The 20,183-nt window shown below is 55.2% G+C and overlaps 1 protein-coding gene across 5 annotated transcripts in view; it reads left to right on the top strand.

Moving 5' to 3' along the window:
- The window catches only part of RANGAP1 (Ran GTPase activating protein 1), a 54,894-nt gene that overhangs the window by 32,443 nt on the left and 2,268 nt on the right, over positions 1–20,183 (top strand). For 3 of the 5 annotated variants that reach the window (XM_054469920.2, XM_054469921.2, XM_054469917.2), the window contains 11 exons: positions 3,202–3,381; positions 6,474–6,608; positions 9,939–10,097; positions 11,225–11,338; positions 11,758–11,857; positions 11,943–12,027; positions 13,556–13,754; positions 15,092–15,211; positions 16,952–17,054; positions 18,240–18,328; positions 18,626–18,747. In XM_054469920.2, coding sequence (XP_054325895.2) covers positions 3,202–3,381; positions 6,474–6,608; positions 9,939–10,097; positions 11,225–11,338; positions 11,758–11,857; positions 11,943–12,027; positions 13,556–13,754; positions 15,092–15,211; positions 16,952–17,054; positions 18,240–18,328; positions 18,626–18,747 — 1,406 coding nt within the window. The remainder of the gene's footprint in view (positions 1–3,201; positions 3,382–6,473; positions 6,609–9,938; positions 10,098–11,224; positions 11,339–11,757; positions 11,858–11,942; positions 12,028–13,555; positions 13,755–15,091; positions 15,212–16,951; positions 17,055–18,239; positions 18,329–18,625; positions 18,748–20,183) is intronic. The other 2 variants (XM_063662958.1, XM_054469918.2) reach the window with 1 other exon arrangement.

Here is a 20,183-nt window from a genome sequence, read left to right as displayed (position 1 = left end):
TTTCTCATGCTTTATTCTTTCTGGAGCCTAAGATAAGCCCTGTGGGTGATTGAGCTGCTGGAATGGAAGTCCGGCAAGTCCTGACAGGAGGAGAGGGTGGGAGCACAGGGACTGACGGGGAGGAACCCTGAGGGCGGGGACTTCAGGGAGGTGGGAGAGCTGAGACCACGCACTCCTGAGTCCTCCTGAGCTGCTTGGCTTGGTTGACTGTGGATTTCACCCCAAGACGATTGCCCCGCCTTTCCTGGCAACCCCTTCCTGCACCTCGCAGTCCTGCTCCTTCATGACTTCTCTGCACACAGCCCATGTAGCCGTCCCCATCTTTCTCTGGCTCCTCCCTTTCTCCATACCACTCTCTGCTTTGGTTTGTGCCCGTCATGGGTGGCTTCCCATTTCTTCATTCCCAGGGCTCAGACTGGCTTGGGTCGAGTTCCCAGTCTCTGAGTGCGTGTGTGTGGAAGGAAATAGAAAGGGGCAACACAGAACACAGAAGGGCATGCCTGGCCAAGGGCAGAGGGCAGGGCTGGTGGTCGGCAGCCTCTCAGTGTGTCCTCCTGGCGCGGGGCTGCATGCGGCAGGCCCTGAGGGTGCAGGTTTCTGGTCAGTGATGAGTGTGCACATTGATGTTACTGAGCCCCTCACCCTGGGTGCAACCTCACCCTGGTTGCGCCCAACCTCCTTTGATTTTTTTTTAAAGACAGGGTCTTGCTATGTTGCCCAGGCTGGTCTTGAACTCCTGGGCTCAAACAGTCCTCTCACGTCAGCCTCCCAAGTAGCTGGGATTACAGGTGCATGCCACTGCACCTGGCTTGTGAGGCTAGGATTTGGAATGTAGGTTAAGAAAATTCATTTCTGGCCAGGCGAGATGGCTCACGCCTATAATCCCAGCACTTTGGGAAGCCGGGGCGGGCAGATCACTTCAGGTCAGGAGTTCAAGACCAGCCTGGCCAACGTGGCAAAACCCCGTCTTACTAAAAATACAAAAATTAGCTGGCATGGTGGCACCTGCCTGTGATCCCAGCTATTTGGGAGGCTGAGGCAGGAGAATTGCTTGAACCCAGGAGGTGGAAGTTGCAATGAGCCAAGATCATGCCACTGCACTCCAACCTGGGTGACAGAGCAAGACTCCGTCTCAAAAAAAAAAAAAAAAGGAAATTCATTTCAGTGATTGTATGTTAAAGAATTTCAAGTTAGGCCAGGCGCAGTGGCTCACGCCTGTAATCCCAACACTTTGGGAGGCCGAGGTTGCGGGGCGGGGTGGATCACCTGAGGTCAGGAGTTGGAGACCAGTCTGGCCAACATGCTGAAACCCTGTGTCTACAAAAGTACAAAAATTAGCTGGGCATGATGGCAGGGGCCTTGTAATCCCAGCTACTCAGGATGCTGAGGTGGAAGAATCACTTGAACCTGGGAGGTGAAGGTTGCAGTGAGCTGAGATTGTGCCATTGCGTTGCAACCTTGGGCAAGAGAGAGCGAGACTCCATCTCAAAAAAAAGAATTTCAAGTCAGAAAAGATGGTGAAGAAAAGTCTCTTTTGCATACTCACTGTGGAATTCTCATTGTGCAAGTTTTGCCTAAATTTTAGCATTTCATTTCCCTGAGCTTTCAGAAGTTATTCTTTTGGTTTTTATTTTCTTTTACTTGACCCTGTAGGAATGGGGAAGAGAAAGTATTCTTATCTCTATGTTCCCAATCATGAGAACAAATCTTCAGAGGGGGATAAGAGAATTTGGGATTAGAAGATGGCATGCGGTGGAGTAGGCACAGGGTATTTGAGCAGCTCTGGCTGCTTCAGGGCTAGAGGTCAGTTGGGGCCAGATCGCCAGGGACTAGGCTAGGCTTTTTTTTTTTTTGAGACTCTTCTCACTCTGTTTCCCAGGCTGGAGTGCAGTGGCACGATCTCGGCTCACTGCAAGCTCCGCCTCCCGGGTTCATGCCATTCTCCTGCCTCAGCCTCCCAAGTAGCTGGGACTACAGGCACCTGCCACCACACCCGGCTAATTTTTTGTATTTTTAGTAGAGATGGGGTTTCACTGTGTTAGCCAGGATGGTCTCGATCTCCTGACCTTGTGATCCGCCCGCCTCGGCCTCCCAAAGTGCTGGGATTACAGGCGTGAGCCACCGCGCCCAGCCACCAGGGGCTACGCTTTCTGTGGGTAGGGCAACCACAGGACACATTGCCTTTTGCTTACTGAGTGTTGGGAGGATGGTAGAAGCTGCCTCATCTGCCATGTCTGTGGCCAGGGTGAGGGCAGAAAGTCTCCCTTCCACATTCCTGCCCCCATGGACCACCTGCCCAGCCCCATTTCTGCCCCAGTCTCTGGCAGAGCCTCCTCTCTGACCATTTCTCCTGGTGGGGTGAGGGAGTGTAGCTCTCCCCAGCCCAGGAGGTTTCCAGGAGAGCTCCAAATCCCCCTGTCAAAGCTGATCCTGGCTGTGGCTTAGAGATGGCCACCTCCATCTGCCAGTCACCACCAGAAACCCTGGAGGCATTTGTGGTTCCTCCCTCCCTCCTCCTGCACGTCCAGGGAACCACCAGCTTCTGCATGTCCCCTGCTCCGTGAATAGGCAGCTCCTCTCCCACACTTGTCACACCAGCCGGCAGGTCCCCTCTGTTGCCAGTGTCGCTGCCTCACACTCCTGGGTGGGCACTCCAGCCCCACTTCCTGTGCATCTGCTCACCTCAGGTCCGGGGATGTTACTTCCATATCCCTCAGCCACCTCAAAGCCCACTGCTCTCAGGCTGAGGCTCACAGTCCTCGGCCTGGCATTCAAGGCTCTTGCCTGATCTGACCCCTCACTTCCCTTCCACCCAAAGCCCATGCTACGGCTTCTTCTGGAGCCTACCCACAGCTTTCCCCCAGGCTCACAGCCTGCTGCTTCATGCTTATGTCTCTCTGCTCCTATTTTTTCAGCTGCCTGGAGTCTTTTCACGTTGACTAGCTGATTCTCATCCAGACTAAGCCCAAATGCCACCTCTTACAAGGAGCCTTCCCGGGCCACCCCAGGCATACGCATGACTCACTCTCCAGCTCTTAGGAGCCCTTTGCAGGGTTTCCAGTCTTAAGAATACCGAAATGGTTTGTGTCTGTGCTGGTTCTGCACCAGCCGGGGTGTCCTTGGAAGGCAGAGCTGGGCCTGGCACAGAAGCAGCACCTGCTGGGTGTTTATGGAACTGACACGAGCTTCCTCTGTGCCCAGATCTCACTAGGGGAAGGACTCATCACAGCTGGGGCCCAGCTGGTGGAGCTGGACTTAAGTGACAACGCATTCGGGCCCGACGGTGTGCAAGGCTTCGAGGCCCTGCTCAAGAGCTCAGCCTGCTTCACCCTGCACGAACTCAAGCTCAACAACTGTGGCATGGGCATTGGCGGCGGCAAGGTGGGTGTGGCAGCCCCCTCCCCACAGAGTCCCCTGGTCCATCCACATCCATCTGACATATGTGCCCTGGCCCTTGGCCACCACCATCTGGGATGGTCAGCCGTTGTTTTCAAAAGAGAAAGGCCTCAAAGGCAGCAGCCTGTGGCCGGAGGGTAGAGGCGTCCATGAGGGTGGGGTTGCCAAGCAACCATCCCAAGTTCTTGGGTTGGCTTGGCAACTCAGAGGGAGTGCCGCTGCATACCTGCTCCAGCCTGCTGGCTCTGCAAAACTCAGGGCTTGGGGCATCACTATACTCACTGTACCCGCAAAGCAGCTGGTAGAGCCTGGCACATAGGCAGAGGGAGTCTGAAAAGAGGAGCGTACGCTCAGGGGGGCACCATCACAGCTCACCTTTATTCCTGGACAGGGCCTTGCCCAGGGGGGTGTCCTCAGGCAAGGTCAGTGTAGAGTTTCACATTGGGCTGGTCAGTGTAGAGTGGAGCTTCTTTGCTTCCCAGACCTGCATCAAGGGCGGCCTGCCGTATTATTCTCTTCCAACTCCATCCCAGTGCCTTTAGACCCAGGGTTGGAGGACACTCAGTGCCAGGCCGCAACCCCTACACACACTTTCTAACCAAAGGGAGAAAAGGGCTGGGGACACGGAACTAACAGCAGTTGGGGACATCTTATTTGAATATGCAATACCTTAACTTTTCCCACCCACACTGAAAGGTGGCTGGTGCCATCCCCGTTTTTCCACATGACTCAGCATAGGCTTAGAGAGATGGGGTGGAGTGGATCACATAGCTAGTGCTGTGAGGCCCATGGAGCCCCAGGCTGAGGAGCTGGAATGACCTCCCCTGCAGAGGGTGCCTGTGTCCCTCGGCCTGACGTGAGGGTGAGCAGGGGCAGGCTCTGTGCCTGCCTTAGCTAGCCCTCCCCCAAGTCCACTTGGGCAATAAGCTATCCCTGTGTTAAGATGTAAAAATAGGCCGGGCATGGTGGCGCAGTGACTCACGCCTGTAATCCCAGCACTTTGGGAGGCCGAGTCGGGTGGATCACCTGAGGTCAGGAGTTCGAGACCAGCCTGGCCAACATGGTGAAACCCCATCTCTACTAAAAATACAAAAATTAGCTGGGTGTGGTGGCAGGTGCCTGTAGTCCCAGATAGTCGGGAGGCTGAGGCAGGAGAATTGCTTGAACCCGGGAGGTGGAGGTTGCAGTAAGCCAAGATGGTGCCACTGCACTCCAGCCTGGGCAACAAGAGCAAAACTCCATCTCAAAAAAAAAACAAACAAAAACAAAAAAAAACAAACCAACAGAAACATATAAAAATGTTTGCATCAGCAACAGAAAGCAGGTGTGGCCCAACTAGAGTGAATGGCATATGCTGGGAGAGCCAGAGACTCTATTCTTACAAAATGCTTCGGTTTTCCTTCCATTACTTCCCTTCTCCTGCTCAGCAGTGCCTGGAAACTGAGGCTCAGGGAGCTTTCCTACTGGCCAGGAGTTGTCTGGCCTGTCCTATACTTGTAGTGGGGTGAGTTGGGGAATGAGTTTTGGAGCCAGGGCCAGAGGGCCTCCTGGGCAGACAGGCCCACCCTGGAGTTTGATTGATGGTTCTCTGTGCCTCCCTGACCGCTGATTTGATTAGGTCTCTGGGTCTCGGCCTTGCTGACCTGTGCCTCTTGGAAGCTCAGATGCCATGGTCTGGGTGTCTAACCAAGGCTTGCAGGTCCTTTGGAATCTTTTTCTTCTGGGCAGTGTGTTTAGTGTGGTTTCTGTGCCATGCACCATGAGAATAGAAGGGCCCAGAGGAGTTGGCGGGGCAAGAGGCATGGCCCTGTGCTTGGGAACTCTCCATACCCAAGTTGGACTTGTGTAGGAGCTAAGGCCCTCACCACATGGCCTTCAGGGAATCTGGGAGAATGGGGGTGACCTAGCAGTCGGCTGCTGCTGCTGAGTAGCTTCCTCAGAGGCTGGTCTTTGGCAGAAGTTTGATGTCTGTACCCTGAGTGGGTGCGTGATCGTGTGTGCGTGATCCACCATCACCACCGTGGAGTCAGGCGGGTGCTGGCTCTTCTGTTCCTCAAGGATGGCTGTGTGCAGTCTCATGCCAGAAGTTACGCCAACCTACCCGCCACGTGCGGCTTTGCTAAATACTTGCCGGGTGACCTTGGCCAATTCACTCATCTCTCAGAGCCTCAGCTTCCGCATTTGTAAAGTACGGCCAATCCTGCTTGCCTCCCAGGCTGGTGTTGAGGTTGAAACAAGAAAATATGCCGAGGATGCCCAGGCCCTAGCAGGTGCTCTGCAAACATCAGGTGTTCTGCAAATATCACTTCTCTCTTGGTGCACTCGCTCGTGATTCTTTTATGTCGCATTTACCATGGGCTCTGATTCCCATCGGTCAGTCTCTGTTTTTCAGTGCTTTTCCTAATGGTGTAACCAGGGTAGAAGCTACTTCCTGGCACCACACCAGGGACAGGGCAAGCTGGGTGTTAGGTTTTTACCACCAGCAGGCAAGCTGCTGCTGTGCCTGGCCAGCTTAGGCACAGGCATGTATCAGACAGGTGCGTCTGGACCGTGGACTTGGCAGCTGGCTCCCTTGGACACTGTGGTGCGTGGAAGAGAAGCTGGAAGATTTGGGCTTTGGTCCAGAGTCCACCACTTGTTTATTGACCATAAGAAAGTTTCCGTTCCTCTTACCCTGAGTTTCTTCAGCTGGAAAATGGGAGTCATAATTTTCCCCTCTAGCAGAGGGCCTTGGACAGTGAAGTGAGCTGACTAGGAAGTCCTTCCCCTGGACCTGGCTGAAAGTTCATCCACTCCATGTGGCCTCTCCCTTTCATCAGTAGGGCTTGGTCTCCCCGTCTCGAAAGTGAAGCTAAACCTCTCAGGCTGGTGTGACACAGCATTAGAGATAAAAACCTTTTGTAACTGAAGTGCTGGGCATATGGAAGGTGTGACTGTTGTGCTGTTAGCAGTCCTGTGTCCCCTGACCTGCACCGATGGGTAGCGTGGGATGTTGAAGAGCAGTTCAGTGGCAGTGGCCACCCCGCTGGGAGAAGGGGCTCCTGCCCATGGCCTGGGCCACTTGCCTTTCCCCACAGATCCTGGCTGCAGCTCTGACCGAATGTCACCGGAAATCCAGTGCCCAAGGCAAGCCTCTGGCCCTGAAGGTCTTTGTGGCTGGCAGAAACCGTCTGGAGAACGATGGCGCCACTGCCTTGGCAGAAGCTTTTAGGGTGAGTAGTTTCTGTCCATCCTGCCCCTGTGGCCTTGAGGTGCACTCGGCATAGTAGGTTGACAGTTCTGGATGCTAATCCCAGGGCTGGCACTCAACCAAGAGACCCGGGGCGTCACGTGCCCTCTCCAAGCCTGTTAACCCATCCAAAAATGAGCCAGGATTCCTGTCGTGCATTTCTGGAAAGGTGTGTGACTGGCCCCCACTGGTGAGCCAGCCCCTGTGGGGCTTCAGGCCAGGCAGGCCACTCTGACCAAGGAGTGTCATCTGCCAGGCTCAGAAGTGGTGAAGTGAGATGGTGCGAGTGCTGACAGTAGCCCAGCCCAGCCCCTGGTGTGGGGCACAGAGAAGGAACATACCAGACTTCCATGACAGGGAGATAGGCAGGGGCAGCCGCAGGGCTCAGGTGCCAAACGACGTGCTCTCAGGTGACCTTGTCCCCACTCCTCTTCCACTCTCCTCCTCTCCCCATCCCCGCAGGACATTGCTGAGTCCCCGACCGTGAGTGCCAGCAGAAGGCTACACTTGCCTCTAACAGGACTGAAAACTTTGGGGTCTGTCTCCCTCCTCTCTTTTCTGTTTTTTTTTGAGGCAGAGTCTCATTCTGTCACTCATGCTGGAGTGCAGTGTGCGATCTTGGCTCACTGCAGTCTCTGCCTCCCAGGTTCAAGCAGTTCTGCCTCAGCCTCCCGAGTAGCTGAAATTACGGGCACCTGCCACCGCACCCAGCTAATTGTTGTATTTTTATTAGAGACGGGGTTTTACTATGTTGGCCAGGTGGTCTCGAACTCCTGACCTCACGTGATCTGCCCGCCTGGGCCTCCCAAAGTGCTGGGATTACAGGCGTGAGCCACCACGCCCGGCCCCTCTTCTCTTAATGTAAATGTTTTCTTCAGCAAACAGTATCTTAGGAGTATTGCTCATACGGGCCGGAATGGCACCCACTGTCCTGGCTGCCCACCGAGGCTGCCTGTAGACACCCTTTGCCTGCTTCAGTGCCAAGTGGACATCGCAGAGATCTGCCTTGTGTCTCCCTGCACCGCTGGCTGCAGGGGAGCTCCTGCTGCCTCCTCTGGAGCTGATGGGGGCCTCGCTGCCATCCTTGGATCCCTCCCTGCCCTCAGCCTGCTGTCCTCAGTGCACTGGGAGGAGGGGGTGCGCTGTGGTTGTGCTGAGCCTTCATAGGTGTCCTCTGGTGGGCTTAGAATGGGGGTTCTTAATGCCCCCCAGTATGTGGATAGAATTCAGGGGTCTGTGAACATGGATGAGGAAAAAATAACATCATCATTTATTACTAATGTAGCTAAAATATGTAGTGTGACCTTTGATTATGAATGTAGACAATAAACCTCGCAGCATTAGAAAGGCCTTTGACTACCCACATAACAAACAAGCACATGTAGTCCCTGAACCCAAAAAAAAAAACATTTTTATTGAGACAGGGTCTCGCTCTGTTGCCCAGGCTGGAGTACAGCAGTGCAATCTCAGCCCACTGCAGTTGGAGCTTCCCAGGCTCAAGTGATTTTTCCCACCTCAGCCTCCCGATTAGCTGGGACTACAGGTGCGCACCACCATGCCAACCCAGTTAATCTTTGTATTTTAGTAGAGATGGGGTTTCACCATGTTAGCTAGGCTGGTCTCAAACTCCTGACCTCAGATGATCCACCCGCCTTGGCCTCCTAAAGTGCTGGGATTATAGGCATAAGCCACCACGCCCAGCTTAAAATTTTTAAAAAAATAAATAAAAAGAAAATCTTGCGACTTTATCCCCAGTGGAAATCACAGATATTTCATATGAAGTTATAGTTATTGCTGATATATAGAAATATTTCTCACTACATCAAAATTACAGTAATAGTGGACCCACCCCTAGATCTTGTTATTTAGTGCCTTAACAAGAAGTTTGTATATCACTACAGCATGTGTTTGGAGTTTTTTCCTAAATGTTTTGATAACTGTTCCAACTGAGTTGATTTCCTTTGTAATTCTGTATAATTTATCTTAAAATTAAAAAAAAAAACATTTTTTGAGGAGGGGACCCAGGGGCTTCACCAGACTGCCTGAAGGGTTCATGGCGCAGAAAATATTAAGAAGGCCTGACCTGGAGTGTACCCAAGTTGGCCTTCCTGTATTTATTTGTGGACCACCCGCTCCCCCCATTGCCCCATGCTGCACTGAGCACCTGAAGACAGCGGAAGGTTCCTTGGCACAGTTATGCCAGGCCAACCCTCAGTCCTGGGCCACAGTGGAGACTGGGACATGGCCCTCTCCTCCCAAGCTCAGGGGCCGATGGGGTGCAGACGGAATATAGGCTTTGAATGTAGGCAGGATGAGGACCACCGCGATAGAGGAGGGACCAGGTGCTCCAGGAGCACAGAGGAAGCACACTGGACCCTGACTGGGGGAATCCAGGAAGCCTTCCTGGGAGAGGAGGTGACCAAAACAAGAGCCCTAGAACTCATATGAGTTAGCCTGTCAAGAAAATGCTGACTGGCCAGGTGTAGTATCTCACGCCTGTAATCCCAGCACTTTGAGAGGCCGAGGAAGCTGGATCACCTGAGGTCAGGAGTTCGAGACCAGCCTGGCCAACATGGTGAAACCCCATCTCTACTAAAAATACAAAATTAGGTATGGTGGCACACGCCTGTAATCTCAGCTACTCAGGAGGCTGAGGCAGGAGAATCACCTGAACCTGGGAGGCGGAGGTTGCGATGAGCCAAGATCATGCCACTGCACTCCAGCCTGGGTGACAGAATGAGACTCCGTCTCAAAAAAGGAAAAAAAAGAAAAAAGAAAAAGAAAATAAGGAGGCAGAGAGAATGGGTGTCAAAAGGCCAGGCTGCAATAGGGCTGCATGGGCCAGGGAACACCCTCCTCATCCCTAGAGGACGCCATGTGGAAGGAGTTATGTTGTGTAGGTGGGTGGGCTAGGAGGGCCCCCAAGAAAGAAAGGTGACGTGGAGCTATGTCATCCAGAGAAGGGGCATGAGTGACTGCCCACCAGAACCAGGGTCCCTGCTGTGCCGAGGACACCAGACTGAGAACAAGAAATCGACCTGCTGGATCTAGAGGGCTGTGACCCGGGGCAAGTCACTTGGCCTCTTTGATCCCTAGTCTTTTCTCTGGTGGGGATCCTATCCCAGGCAGTAGGCCTCCCTCAGGAGGTTGTGGAAAGAGTCAGGTGCAGCCATGCCCCAAAATCCCACAGACGAGCTCCTGCCCTGTGCTGGCGGCAGCCCATTCCTGTGCCTGCTGTGTGGAATTGCTCTCCTGCCTGCTGGATGTCACCTGGCACTCGGGGCCCCCTCCACTCTCTGCCTCCTCTTCACAGGTCATCGGGACCCTGGAGGAGGTCCACATGCCACAGAATGGGATCAACCACCCTGGCATCACTGCCCTGGCCCAGGCTTTTGCTGTCAACCCCCTGCTGCGGGTCATCAACCTGAATGACAACACCTTCACGGAGAAGGGCGCCGTGGCCATGGCCGAGGTGAGGCGAGTGTGGCAGAGCCAGTTGGGCCCTGCCAGATAGAGGCTGGCTGCTGTCTTTCCAGGGAAGCCGGGGCTCCGTTTAGCAGCGACTCCTCTACCCGCTGCCTGCCCCCTGGGTGTGTGCCCCATGGCTCCATCTCTTTGAACGTGTGCTGAACAGGGTTGCAGGTCCCAAGGTAACCCGCGCCCTCCTCGGGCAGCTCTGATTCTTCATGCCACCTTCTCCTGAGCCGCCTCTGTGGCCCCCAGTGGCTGGCACTACTGGTTTGTTCTCAGGCTGCACAGGAGGAGGCTGCTCCCCACATCTGTTTTCCTGGTTGATTTGTTCAGCAGCTGTTGTTTGTTTTGTTATTTATTATCACTTTTTGAGACGGAGTCTTACTGTTGCCCAAGCTGGTCTTGAACTTCTGGGCTCAAGTGATCCTCCCACCTCAGCCTTCTGAGTAGCTGGGATTACAGGTGCATGCCACTGTGCCTGGCCCAGCAGCTGTTTTTTGAGCCCCCATTTAGTGCTTGGCTTTGTACCAAGTGCGGGCCACACAGGGTTGAGCCAAAGACCCTGCCTTCAGGGAGACCCTAGCTCAAGGAGGGAAGGAAGCTGCCAGTGGTAACAGTGCCGGGCTCTGAACGCAGTGGCTTTTTGGCTGCCAGGGCCCCGTGGCCCCACAGAAGGCTAGTCCGGCTGCCTATGTGTTAGCAGAGATGTGTGCAGGTGTTGGGGAACACGCCAGAAGGAAGTTCAAATCAGACTTAGGGCAGGCTTCCTGGAAGAGATCACATTTTGGCTAAGTTGTATAGGGCAAGTGGTCTTTCTCTGGACAGAGGGTGGGGGATGGGTGTTTCAGGCAGAGGGATCAGCTTACGTGTGGAAGGCCCGGAGACTCGAGCAGGAGCCTTGCTCGGTTGGTCTCACGAAGAGTTCTGGCCGTAATGTGGGGAGGGGTGGAGGAGATTTGGCCAGTGGCCCAGAGGCCAACAAAGAGAAGACTGCAAAGCTGGTGACTTGCAGAGGAGGACAGTGTGTGGTGGCTGGTGTGGGATGTGACTGTGTGGGGCCCCCGGGGCTTGCTGAGGGCTGGGGTGTGGTCTGTACCCTCACTCTGGACCCTTGCTTCCCCCTCGCAGACCTTGAAGACCTTGCGGCAGGTGGAGGTGATTAATTTTGGGGACTGCCTGGTGCGCTCCAAGGGTGCAGTTGCCATTGCAGATGCCATCCGCGGCGGCCTGCCCAAGCTAAAGGTGCCAGCCTGGATGCCTGACGTCCTCCCTCTGGGGTCTGTGGGTGGTGGGGCGGCTGGGGGCACAGGGGTCTGGTCTGAAGGCAGGTGGGCCTGCGTCAATATCCCAGCTCCTCCACTTCGGGCCCTGTGATGCTGTGTGAGCCTCCACACCCCTCTGAGCCATGGTTTCTTCATTTCTAAAGCGGGAGGCAGGGAGTGATGTACGTCACTGTCGTATAATTTAAGTAAGCACAGTACGTGACTCATCGTTGGCTGCAGGCATTATTTTTGTTGTTGGTGTTATTCTTCCTGCCCACTTTGCCCAACCTGGAGGACAGAGCCTGCCATATCCTCACTTGGGGAAACTGAGGCTTAGAGTAGAACCTGGTGTCCTGGCCCGGGTTTTTGCCTGCCTCCAACCCTTCCTCTTATTTTCAGGAGCTGAACTTGTCATTCTGTGAAATCAAGAGGGATGCTGCCCTGGCTGTTGCCGAGGCCATGTCAGACAAAGCTGAGCTGGAGAAGCTGGACCTGAACGGTAGTCGGGTGGGGGAGGCCTCTGCACAGGTCTGTTGGGCTGGCCCTGGCACCCCAGCTGACTGCTCTTCCCTCCCTTTGAGCAGGCAACACCCTGGGAGAAGAAGGCTGTGAACAGCTTCAGGAGGTGCTGGAGGGCTTCAACATGGCCAAGGTGCTGGCGTCCCTCAGGTAGGGAACTTGGGGTGGGTGGCCCCAGAGGTCGGGGTCAGGCCATTCCTTTCTTTCTTTCTTTTTTTTTTTTTTTTTTTTTTTTTGAGATGGAGTCTTGCTCTGTTGCCCAGGCTAAAGTACAGTGGCGCAATCTCGGCTCACTGCAGCTTCCATCTCCTGGGTTCAAGTGATTCCCCTTCCTCAGCCTCCCAAGTAGCTGGGATTACAGGCACCCACCACCACACCTGGCCCCTTTATTTGTTTCTACTTGTATTTATTCAGAAACGTTGGTTGCACTCCTGTTATGTACCAGGTCATACACTAGGCATCAGGGCTATAAGGGTGGGATAGTCAGGGTTTTGTCTCGTGGGGTGGAGACAGAATGAGTTGTCCATTCAACAGAGGAGCTCGTACGGGCTGAGCAGGGCCACCCTGTAGAGAGGTGGAGTTGGGGAGGCCTCTGAAGGGGTGAAGCCAGATCTCATCCTGATGTGGTGGGGCCTGGGGAGTGATGGGGGTGGGAGGTGGGGGCAGCCAGAAGGGGCTGCACTCAGGATTGTTCTTAAGAAGCTGACTCTAGAAAGGGAGAGACTGTGGGGCCTGGGGAGTCTACCTGGAGGCGAAGGTGGGTGGCCGGGGAGCGGCCATCTCCTGGATCCAAGTCCGGTTGGGCCATCAGCATCTGGCTCCCTGTGCCCCTCGCATCTCCAAGTCAGCCTCATTCGTGTGTCAGATACTCAGTCGTGTCTCCTCGGTGCTAGGCACTGAGCTGAGGCTGGGAACTAGGGACTCCGAGGTGGGCTGAACCTCACAGGTCCCACTGTCCCTGGGAAATGGACCAGCCTTCCTGTGGGGCAAGGACACCCCTACTCTTCTTCCTACCCCACACCTGTAGCTTCCTGAGGTCATGTGGTTGTGGGCGCCCCTGCCCTGGCATCTCAACCTGGGCAGTGTTCCTGCCAAGCCCTGGGCTCTAGGTCTGACAAAGCTGTCTTCGTTTTCTGTCTCCCCATGAAACCTGGGGCTCCTTGAGGACAGGGACAAGATCTGATTTTTTTTTTTTGGCGGGGGGACGGAATCTCGCTCTGTTGCCCAGGCTAGAGTGCAGTGGCACAGTCTCGGCACACTGCCAGCTCCGCCTCCCAAGTTCACGCCATTCTCCTGCCTCAGCCTCCCGAGTAGCTGGGACTACAGGCGCCTGCCACCACGCCCGGCTAATTTTTTGTATTTTTAGTAGAGACGGGGTTTCACCGTGTTAGCCAGGATGGTCTCAATCTCCTGACCTCGTGATCCACCCGCCTCGGCCTCCCAAAGTGCTGGGATTACAGGCGTGAGCCACTGCGCCCGGCCGATCTGATTCTTTTGTGTCCACAGCGTGGATTTCCCTGGTGATCCACCTGCCCCTGCCCTGGGAGCAGGTGCTCCCACCCTACCAGGCTCTCTCCCGCCTGGCTGAGGTGAGGTCTCTGGGCTCATGGAGCCAGGCCTTGGAGCCAGCCTGGGCTGCTGGGTAGAGAGGATCTGCTTCAGCCAGCTCTTTCTGCAGTGATGACGAGGACGAGGAGGAGGAGGAAGGAGAAGAGGAAGAAGAGGAAGTGGAAGAAGAGGAAGCAGAAGAAGAGGAGGAGGAAGATGAGGGAGAGGAGGAAGAAGAGGAGGAGGAGGAGGAAGAAGAGCCTCAGCAGCGAGGTCAGGGAGAGAAGTCAGCAACGCCCTCACGGAAGATTCTGGACCCTAACACTGGAGTGAGTTTCTGTCATTTGCCATGATCAGAGCCCTGGTCCTGAGAGCGTGAAATCCCTAGGCACTTTCACAGTGGGGTGGGGTGTCTCCTTAAGCGCAGTAGCCAGAGACTTTTCTTTTGATTGCATGATATTGAGTAAAAAAAGAAAATGCTCCCAGTGTAATGAGAGTCACCTGTATTTCTTTTTTCCTGTATTTCTTTTTTTTTTTTTTTTTTTTTTTGAGACGGAGTCTCACTCTTGTCACCCAGGCTGGAGTGCAGTGGTGTGATCTCGGCTCACTGCCACCTCTGCCTCCCAGGTTCAAGTGATTCTCATGCCTCAGCCTCCCAAACAGCTGGGATTACAGATGCTCGCCACCACGCCTGGCTAATTTTTGTATCTTTAGTAGAGCCAGGGTTTTGCCATGTTGGCCAGGCTGGTCTTGAACTCCTGACTTCAGGTGATCCACCCGCCTCGACCTCCCAAAGTGCTGGGATTATGGGCGTTGAGCCACTGCGCCCGGCCATAGTTACCTATATTTCTATTTACCCCAATATAAATGTCTATTTATAAGTAGCAGTGCTGCTGCATTATGTATATTATAAGATATGCATAAGGATTTCTGAAAGAATAAACAAATAAGCATAAATAGAAATTCTGATTTTTCTTTTTCCCCACCCACCAGAGGATCATCTTGGTGACCCTTAGGAACCGCTCCCCATTCCTGGGATGGTGGCTGGGCCATGACCTGGCTTGGGCACTTGGTGTCCCTTGTCTGGCCCGGGGCTGGTGGCATCAGGGCTGCCACACCTCCAGTTCATTCATTTGCATTCCCTGTCAGGTTCCTAAGTAAAGCTCCTGGAGAACTTGGCTCTGGACAAGGACTCCCCACGCTTACGCTGAATTGGGCTGCTTCTCTGGTTTATGGAAGCAATTAAACAAATGGCTAGGTGCGCCTCAATTCAGGTTTTTCTCTGGGCACCTCTGGTGCTAGCAGGGCTTACCCAGGCTGGACTGTAGTTCTGCGGGGACCGACTTTAGCCCCCATGTGCCTCTGTAGTCACTTCTAGGGCACTGCATGTCATGACGAGGATCCACTTGGCCGTAGCAGGTTTTTTGAGTCCCAGGGAGGTGGCTTCCCCCTCACCCCAAAGGCTCCTGGACCAAGAGCCATCCAGGGCCAGCATCTCTGGGTGATGTTGATAGATGGGAAATGCAGCTGAGTGGGAGGAAGAATTCTAGACTTTGAGCCTAGATGGGCTGGAGTGAAGGGGATGCTGGGTGTGGGGATGGGCACAGCTGTGTCGGGGAGTCTGGGATCTGGAATTCTCCAGAGCATCTGTGCCCCTACTTCCCAGGAGCCAGCTCCCGTGCTGTCCTCCCCACCTCCTGCAGACGTCTCCACCTTCCTGGCTTTTCCTTCTCCAGAGAAGCTGCTGCTCCTAGGGCCCAAGAGCTCCGTGCTGATAGCCCAGCAGGTAATAAGCACACCTTGACCCCCAGGCTGTATGTGCTGTGGCTTCTGGAGCTGTTAGAGAAAAGGGACGAGCAGCTCAGGGACCTGGGGGCAGGGACGCTTGGCCTGCCACTGTTAAAACATGTGCAAATGTCCAGGGTATTTATAAGCCTCCAGGGGTTGCAAATGTTCCCTCCCCGCTCAGCCTACAGAAAGTGCGGCCTGCCAGTTCCTGTGCTGACTGGGGTTAGGGAGTTTCCTTAAGACTCTTGCACGTGCCCACCCCCTCCTTGGCTTCTCTCTGCGTGTTCTGTCAGCCCAGCTGCTTCGAGAACAACTCTGTTGCCCAGGGCTCCTTTGGAAGTGACGTGCCTATTGCAGGACGGGTGCCCTCACTCCAGCCTCACTTGTTGGTTGGCTCATTCATTCATTCAGAGATGATCTTTGGGGCATCCATTTTCCGTCAGGCTCTGTATTTGGGCATGATTTTATTTAACCCTTTTGGCAACACGAAATGTAGACTCTGCTGCCCTTATTTTATTTTATTTTATTATTTTTTATTTTTTTATTTTTTTTTGAGACGGAGTCTCACTCTGTCGCCCAGGCTGGAGTGCAGTGGCACGATCTCGGCTCACTGCAGACTCTGCCTCCTGGGTTCAAGCGATTCTCCTGCCTCAGCCTCCCGCGCCCAGCTAATTTTTGTATTTTTTAGTAGAGGCGGGGTTTCACCTTGTTGGCCAGGCTGGTCTCAAACTCCTGACCTCATGATCCACCCACCCCGGCCTCCCAAAGTGCTAGGATTACAGGCATGAGCCACCGCGCCCGGCCAGCCCTTATTTTATAGATAAGAAAGCGGAGGTTTGGAGGTTACAGAGAAATAAAACGGGCCCACTCTCAGAGTTGGCTTAACATTTCGGCCAATTGCTTTGCTAGGTTTTGCCTGTATTCTTTGTTTCTTTTAACATGATAAATCAGATGATGTAAGGCTTTCTGTGGCCTGTCACTTTGGTTTAACACCATTCATCACTTTCTTGTGCCCATAAAACTCTTCTCAGGATTTTTATTCCAATGTGTGGATGTAGCACTTAAAAGCCAGGCACTGTTTCTGACGTTTTTTCCACTTTTCCCTGTTGTGAGATTGAGGTAAACGTCTCTGCATGTGAGTATTGTCTACATGCTAGATTATTTCTTCAAGTTCGATTACAAGATGGGGACCACTGGATGCCTGAAATGATGTTTTTTCTGAGACAGTGTTTTGCTTTGTCACTCCGGCTGGAGTGCAGTGGTGCAATCACGACTCAGTGCACCCTCGAACTCCTGGGCTGAAGCAGTCCTCCTGCCTCAGCCTCCCAAGTGGCTGAGACTATAGGCACACACCACCATCCTTGGCTGATTTTTTTTTCCTTTTTGTTGACATGGGGTCTTGCTATGTTGCCCAGGCTGGTCTCAAACTTTTGGCCTCAAGCCATCCTCCCACCTCAGTCTCCCAAAGTGCTGGGGTTACAGGCATGAGCCACCGCACCCAGCTGGGATGATTTTTCATCCTTGTTCATTCACTCATTCATTTCCTCTCTATGCTGCATATGTGCTTGCTGCAGGCCAAATCCAAGCCAGACTCTGAAGGGACAGCATGGGGTAAGGCAGGACCTGTCCCTGCCCGCCAGGGGCCTTTGTACTGCCCAGGCCTCTCCTAGCTAGCGTCAGAGCCCAGGTACATCTCCATCATGTGCCACAGGCCAACCATTGTCTTGTTTGTCCTCAGACTGACACGTCTGACCCCGAGAAGGTGGTCTCTGCCTTCCTAAAGGTGTCGTCTGTGTTCAAGGACGAAGCTACTGTGAGGACGGCAGTGCAGGATGCAGTAGGTAATGTGGGCTGGGTGAGGCCTGGGTGCCCTCTGTCCCTTGATGCTCGTGGGCCCCGGGTATCCTTTGTGGTTGTCGTAACTCGTCAGCCCCAGTGCTCTCATGGGAACTGCTCTTTGGCCACCTTGAGCTTTTCCTCCGTCGGGGTCCTGCCGTGGAGCCGGCTGGGTGCTCTTCTCCCTGTTTTTCACCACTGAGAAACTGAGGCCTTTCCCAATTCCACACAGCCATGTACAGTTAGAACCCAGAGCCCGCTCTAGGAAGTCCAGATAGCTACATCCACAAGCCCAGGGGACGCAGGTCTGTCGGGAGGAGGGATGGTGAGAGCTGAGCCCTTGTCCACACCTCGGAGCCTCTGTGCTCATGTCCACTCTACCTGGACGTGTCCTTGCACAGAGGACACCTTTCCCCATAACATGGGGGCTTCCTCGGAGCACCAGCCCACGTCCCTCCAGCCCTATCACAACCCTCTCCCCACCCTGTCTGTTTCCTCCATTCCAGCACCTGTCACCTTCTACCCTGTTTCCATGTGCTTGACTGAGCCTCCACATCTAACGAAACCTGGGCCAGTTTCGGTTTAGGCAGAGGGGAGGAAGGGCCCTGAGGCGAGGGGCGTGGCTCCTGGAAAAGAAAGGGGTGGAAGGACATGTAGTACCTCTTCCCGGCGTGGCGTCGAAGTGGGGAGGGCGGCTCAGTGGGAAATGAGGCTTGGAAGGAGGTGGGGGCCAGACACAAGCCTGCTCCCTGAGGGCCTGCCCGTGGGCATTTTTGGGAACAAGTTGCCCTAGTTCTGTTTCCCAGGAAGCCTAGCATAGTCCCTGCACGTCCCCTCACCCCGCCAAAATAACCTGAATCCTCCCCAGTGGTAGCCTGCCTCAGGAAATCTCCATTCCCACGGTGTGAGGTGAGCACGGTGGGTGTCATCCCCACGCCCATTTTACACCTGAGGCCAGGATGGGCAAGGGCCAGAGTGTCACAGCTGGTAGATGGACTGAGCCCATCCCCTGATGCCAACTGCCCCTCCCTCTGGGTCCTGTGTCTCTGTTGTCCCTCTCGTGTTCGCCTCTTCATCAAGGCAAGGAGGCAGGCGAGTCTGTGTGTGCGCGGTGTTGGGGGAACCCAGGGTGCCTTGGCCCAGCCCTCTGCCGTAGCCAGCAGCCTGCCCCTGCTGCTTCTGCCCTACAGATGCCCTGATGAAGAAGGCTTTCAGCTCCTCGTCCTTCAACTCCAACACCTTCCTCACCAGGCTCCTCGTGCACATGGGTCTGCTCAAGGTGAGACCGGAAGGAACAGCAGGCCCGGGAGGGAGGTGGGTGGGGTCTGCACAGAAGCTGCCCCAGCCATGCCCACCAACCTCCCTCACCTCGAGTCCTGAGCCGGCTTGCCCACTGGGCCCCGAGGCCTGGGTCCGCCCCAGCAGCCTTGGTCCGCCCCAGCAGCCTTGGTCTTCATGATGAGGTTCCGGCTGGACTCAGTTGTGGGCACTATCAGCAGAGTCTGGATGGTGGAGTCCAGGGGCCCCCCAGGTGACTTTGAAGCTCACCCCGCCTTTCGCTGTGTTCCCCTCACAGAGTGAAGACAAGGTCAAGGCCATTGCCAACCTGTACGGCCCCCTGATGGCGCTGAACCACATGGTGCAGCAGGACTATTTCCCCAAGGCCCTTGCACCCCTGCTGCTGGCGTTCATGACCAAGTGAGTGTGGCCTTGTCCTTCTGCCGGTGCCTGCTGCCCTCTCAGGCTTCTCCGGCCAGGTCTGAAGGCGCCCGGTCCCGGGAGGCCCAGCCCCAGCCCAGCCAGCCTGCTGGCCCCGCTCAGGTGCACGAGAGGCCCTCATGCTTCCTGGGCTCTCAGCATCTGCATTGGAGTCTCACCACCCTTGGGAGGCCCACTCCCCTCTGCCCAGCTGAGGACAGTGGGGCTCAGGGACAGTGAGAGAAGAGACGTGCGATGCCCCCATTTTGCAGATGGGGAGCACTGGGTTGGTTAAGGAGTTTCGGCTGGGCCAGTGTCCAGACCCATGTCTGCTGAGTGAGGTGCTGCGCTTGGTGACATCTCTGGAGTGGCTTTTTGTCCACATTCACAGCAGCGCAGGCCAAAGGGGCCTGGTCACACCAGGCTCTGCAGCCCTGGGCCCTCTCCTGGGGACACACGTTGCCACGGGAGCCGCCAAATGCCCAGCAATGTGTGAACCTTGGCCTTGTTCTGGAGGGTCCTGGGGGGTCCCGGGGCATTGATGGGGTGATGGACACAGTCAAGTAAGAGAGGCAAGGCCCCACCAGGGAGGGGTCGGCAGGCTTGCCCTCTGAAGGCCCTGTGTGGCCCCTGGCCAACCTGTGGCCTTCATCAGGCCTCAGTCTCCCCATTTGCCCAACTGGGGGGTTAGGTGAGATTGTCTCCAAGCGCCCTGACCAGCCACACTTCCAGTCAGTCGGCGCCATCCGAGGATGTGGGGCAGGCAGAGGAGCAAGGAAGTTCCTTTGCTGGGGGAGCCCAGAGCCCACCAGCCGAGGCAGGATGCTTGGTGCATGTGGGGAGGCGGGGCTGGCGGAGCATGAGCGGCCCCCGCTGGCCTCCAGCACCCAGCTGGTGCTGCGGCAGCCCTGTCCACTCCAGCGTCTGCATGGCGCTGCCTCCTTAGCCAGGCCTTACCTTCTGGCCGCGTGTCCCCCCTCAGACCACTCCTTGGGCTGCAGCTGGACTGGCCTTGGTGAATGGCAGATCTCACTGTTCCCCTCCTCTGCCAGGGGCTAGGTCGAGCCTCACTGTGAATTTCATGGCTGGCCACAGCCTCACCCCCACCCCACCCCACCCCAGCACAGTGTGCTCTCCCTGAGCCCCTTTCCATAGCAGTGCCATTGCTGCAGTGCTGAGCTTTGCCCATGCTGTCCAGAGCTTGTTTGGCCAGTGGCCCCAGCCCCTGCCTGCACCTGCACCTGCACCTGAGTCCTTTGTGTCCTTCCTGCCCCCTGGTCAGAGTAGTTCCCTCTGTATCCCTGGCAGCCCCCGTGCTATCCTAAGCCTGGGCATGTGCCCCTTGCCCTTGTTGGTCAGAGCAGAATGCTTTTTCCCATCTTGTTGCCCAACCTCTAGCACAGGCCTCAGTCTGCCCCCTGGGTCTTGTCCAAGGT

The sequence above is a fragment of the Pongo pygmaeus genome, chromosome 23 (genome assembly GCF_028885625.2).
Source record: "Pongo pygmaeus isolate AG05252 chromosome 23, NHGRI_mPonPyg2-v2.0_pri, whole genome shotgun sequence".
In the NCBI taxonomy this organism is placed as follows: Eukaryota; Metazoa; Chordata; class Mammalia; order Primates; family Hominidae; genus Pongo; species Pongo pygmaeus.
The sequence above is the reverse complement of the archived record's forward strand: the minus strand, read 5'-3'. Positions and strand labels throughout refer to the sequence as shown.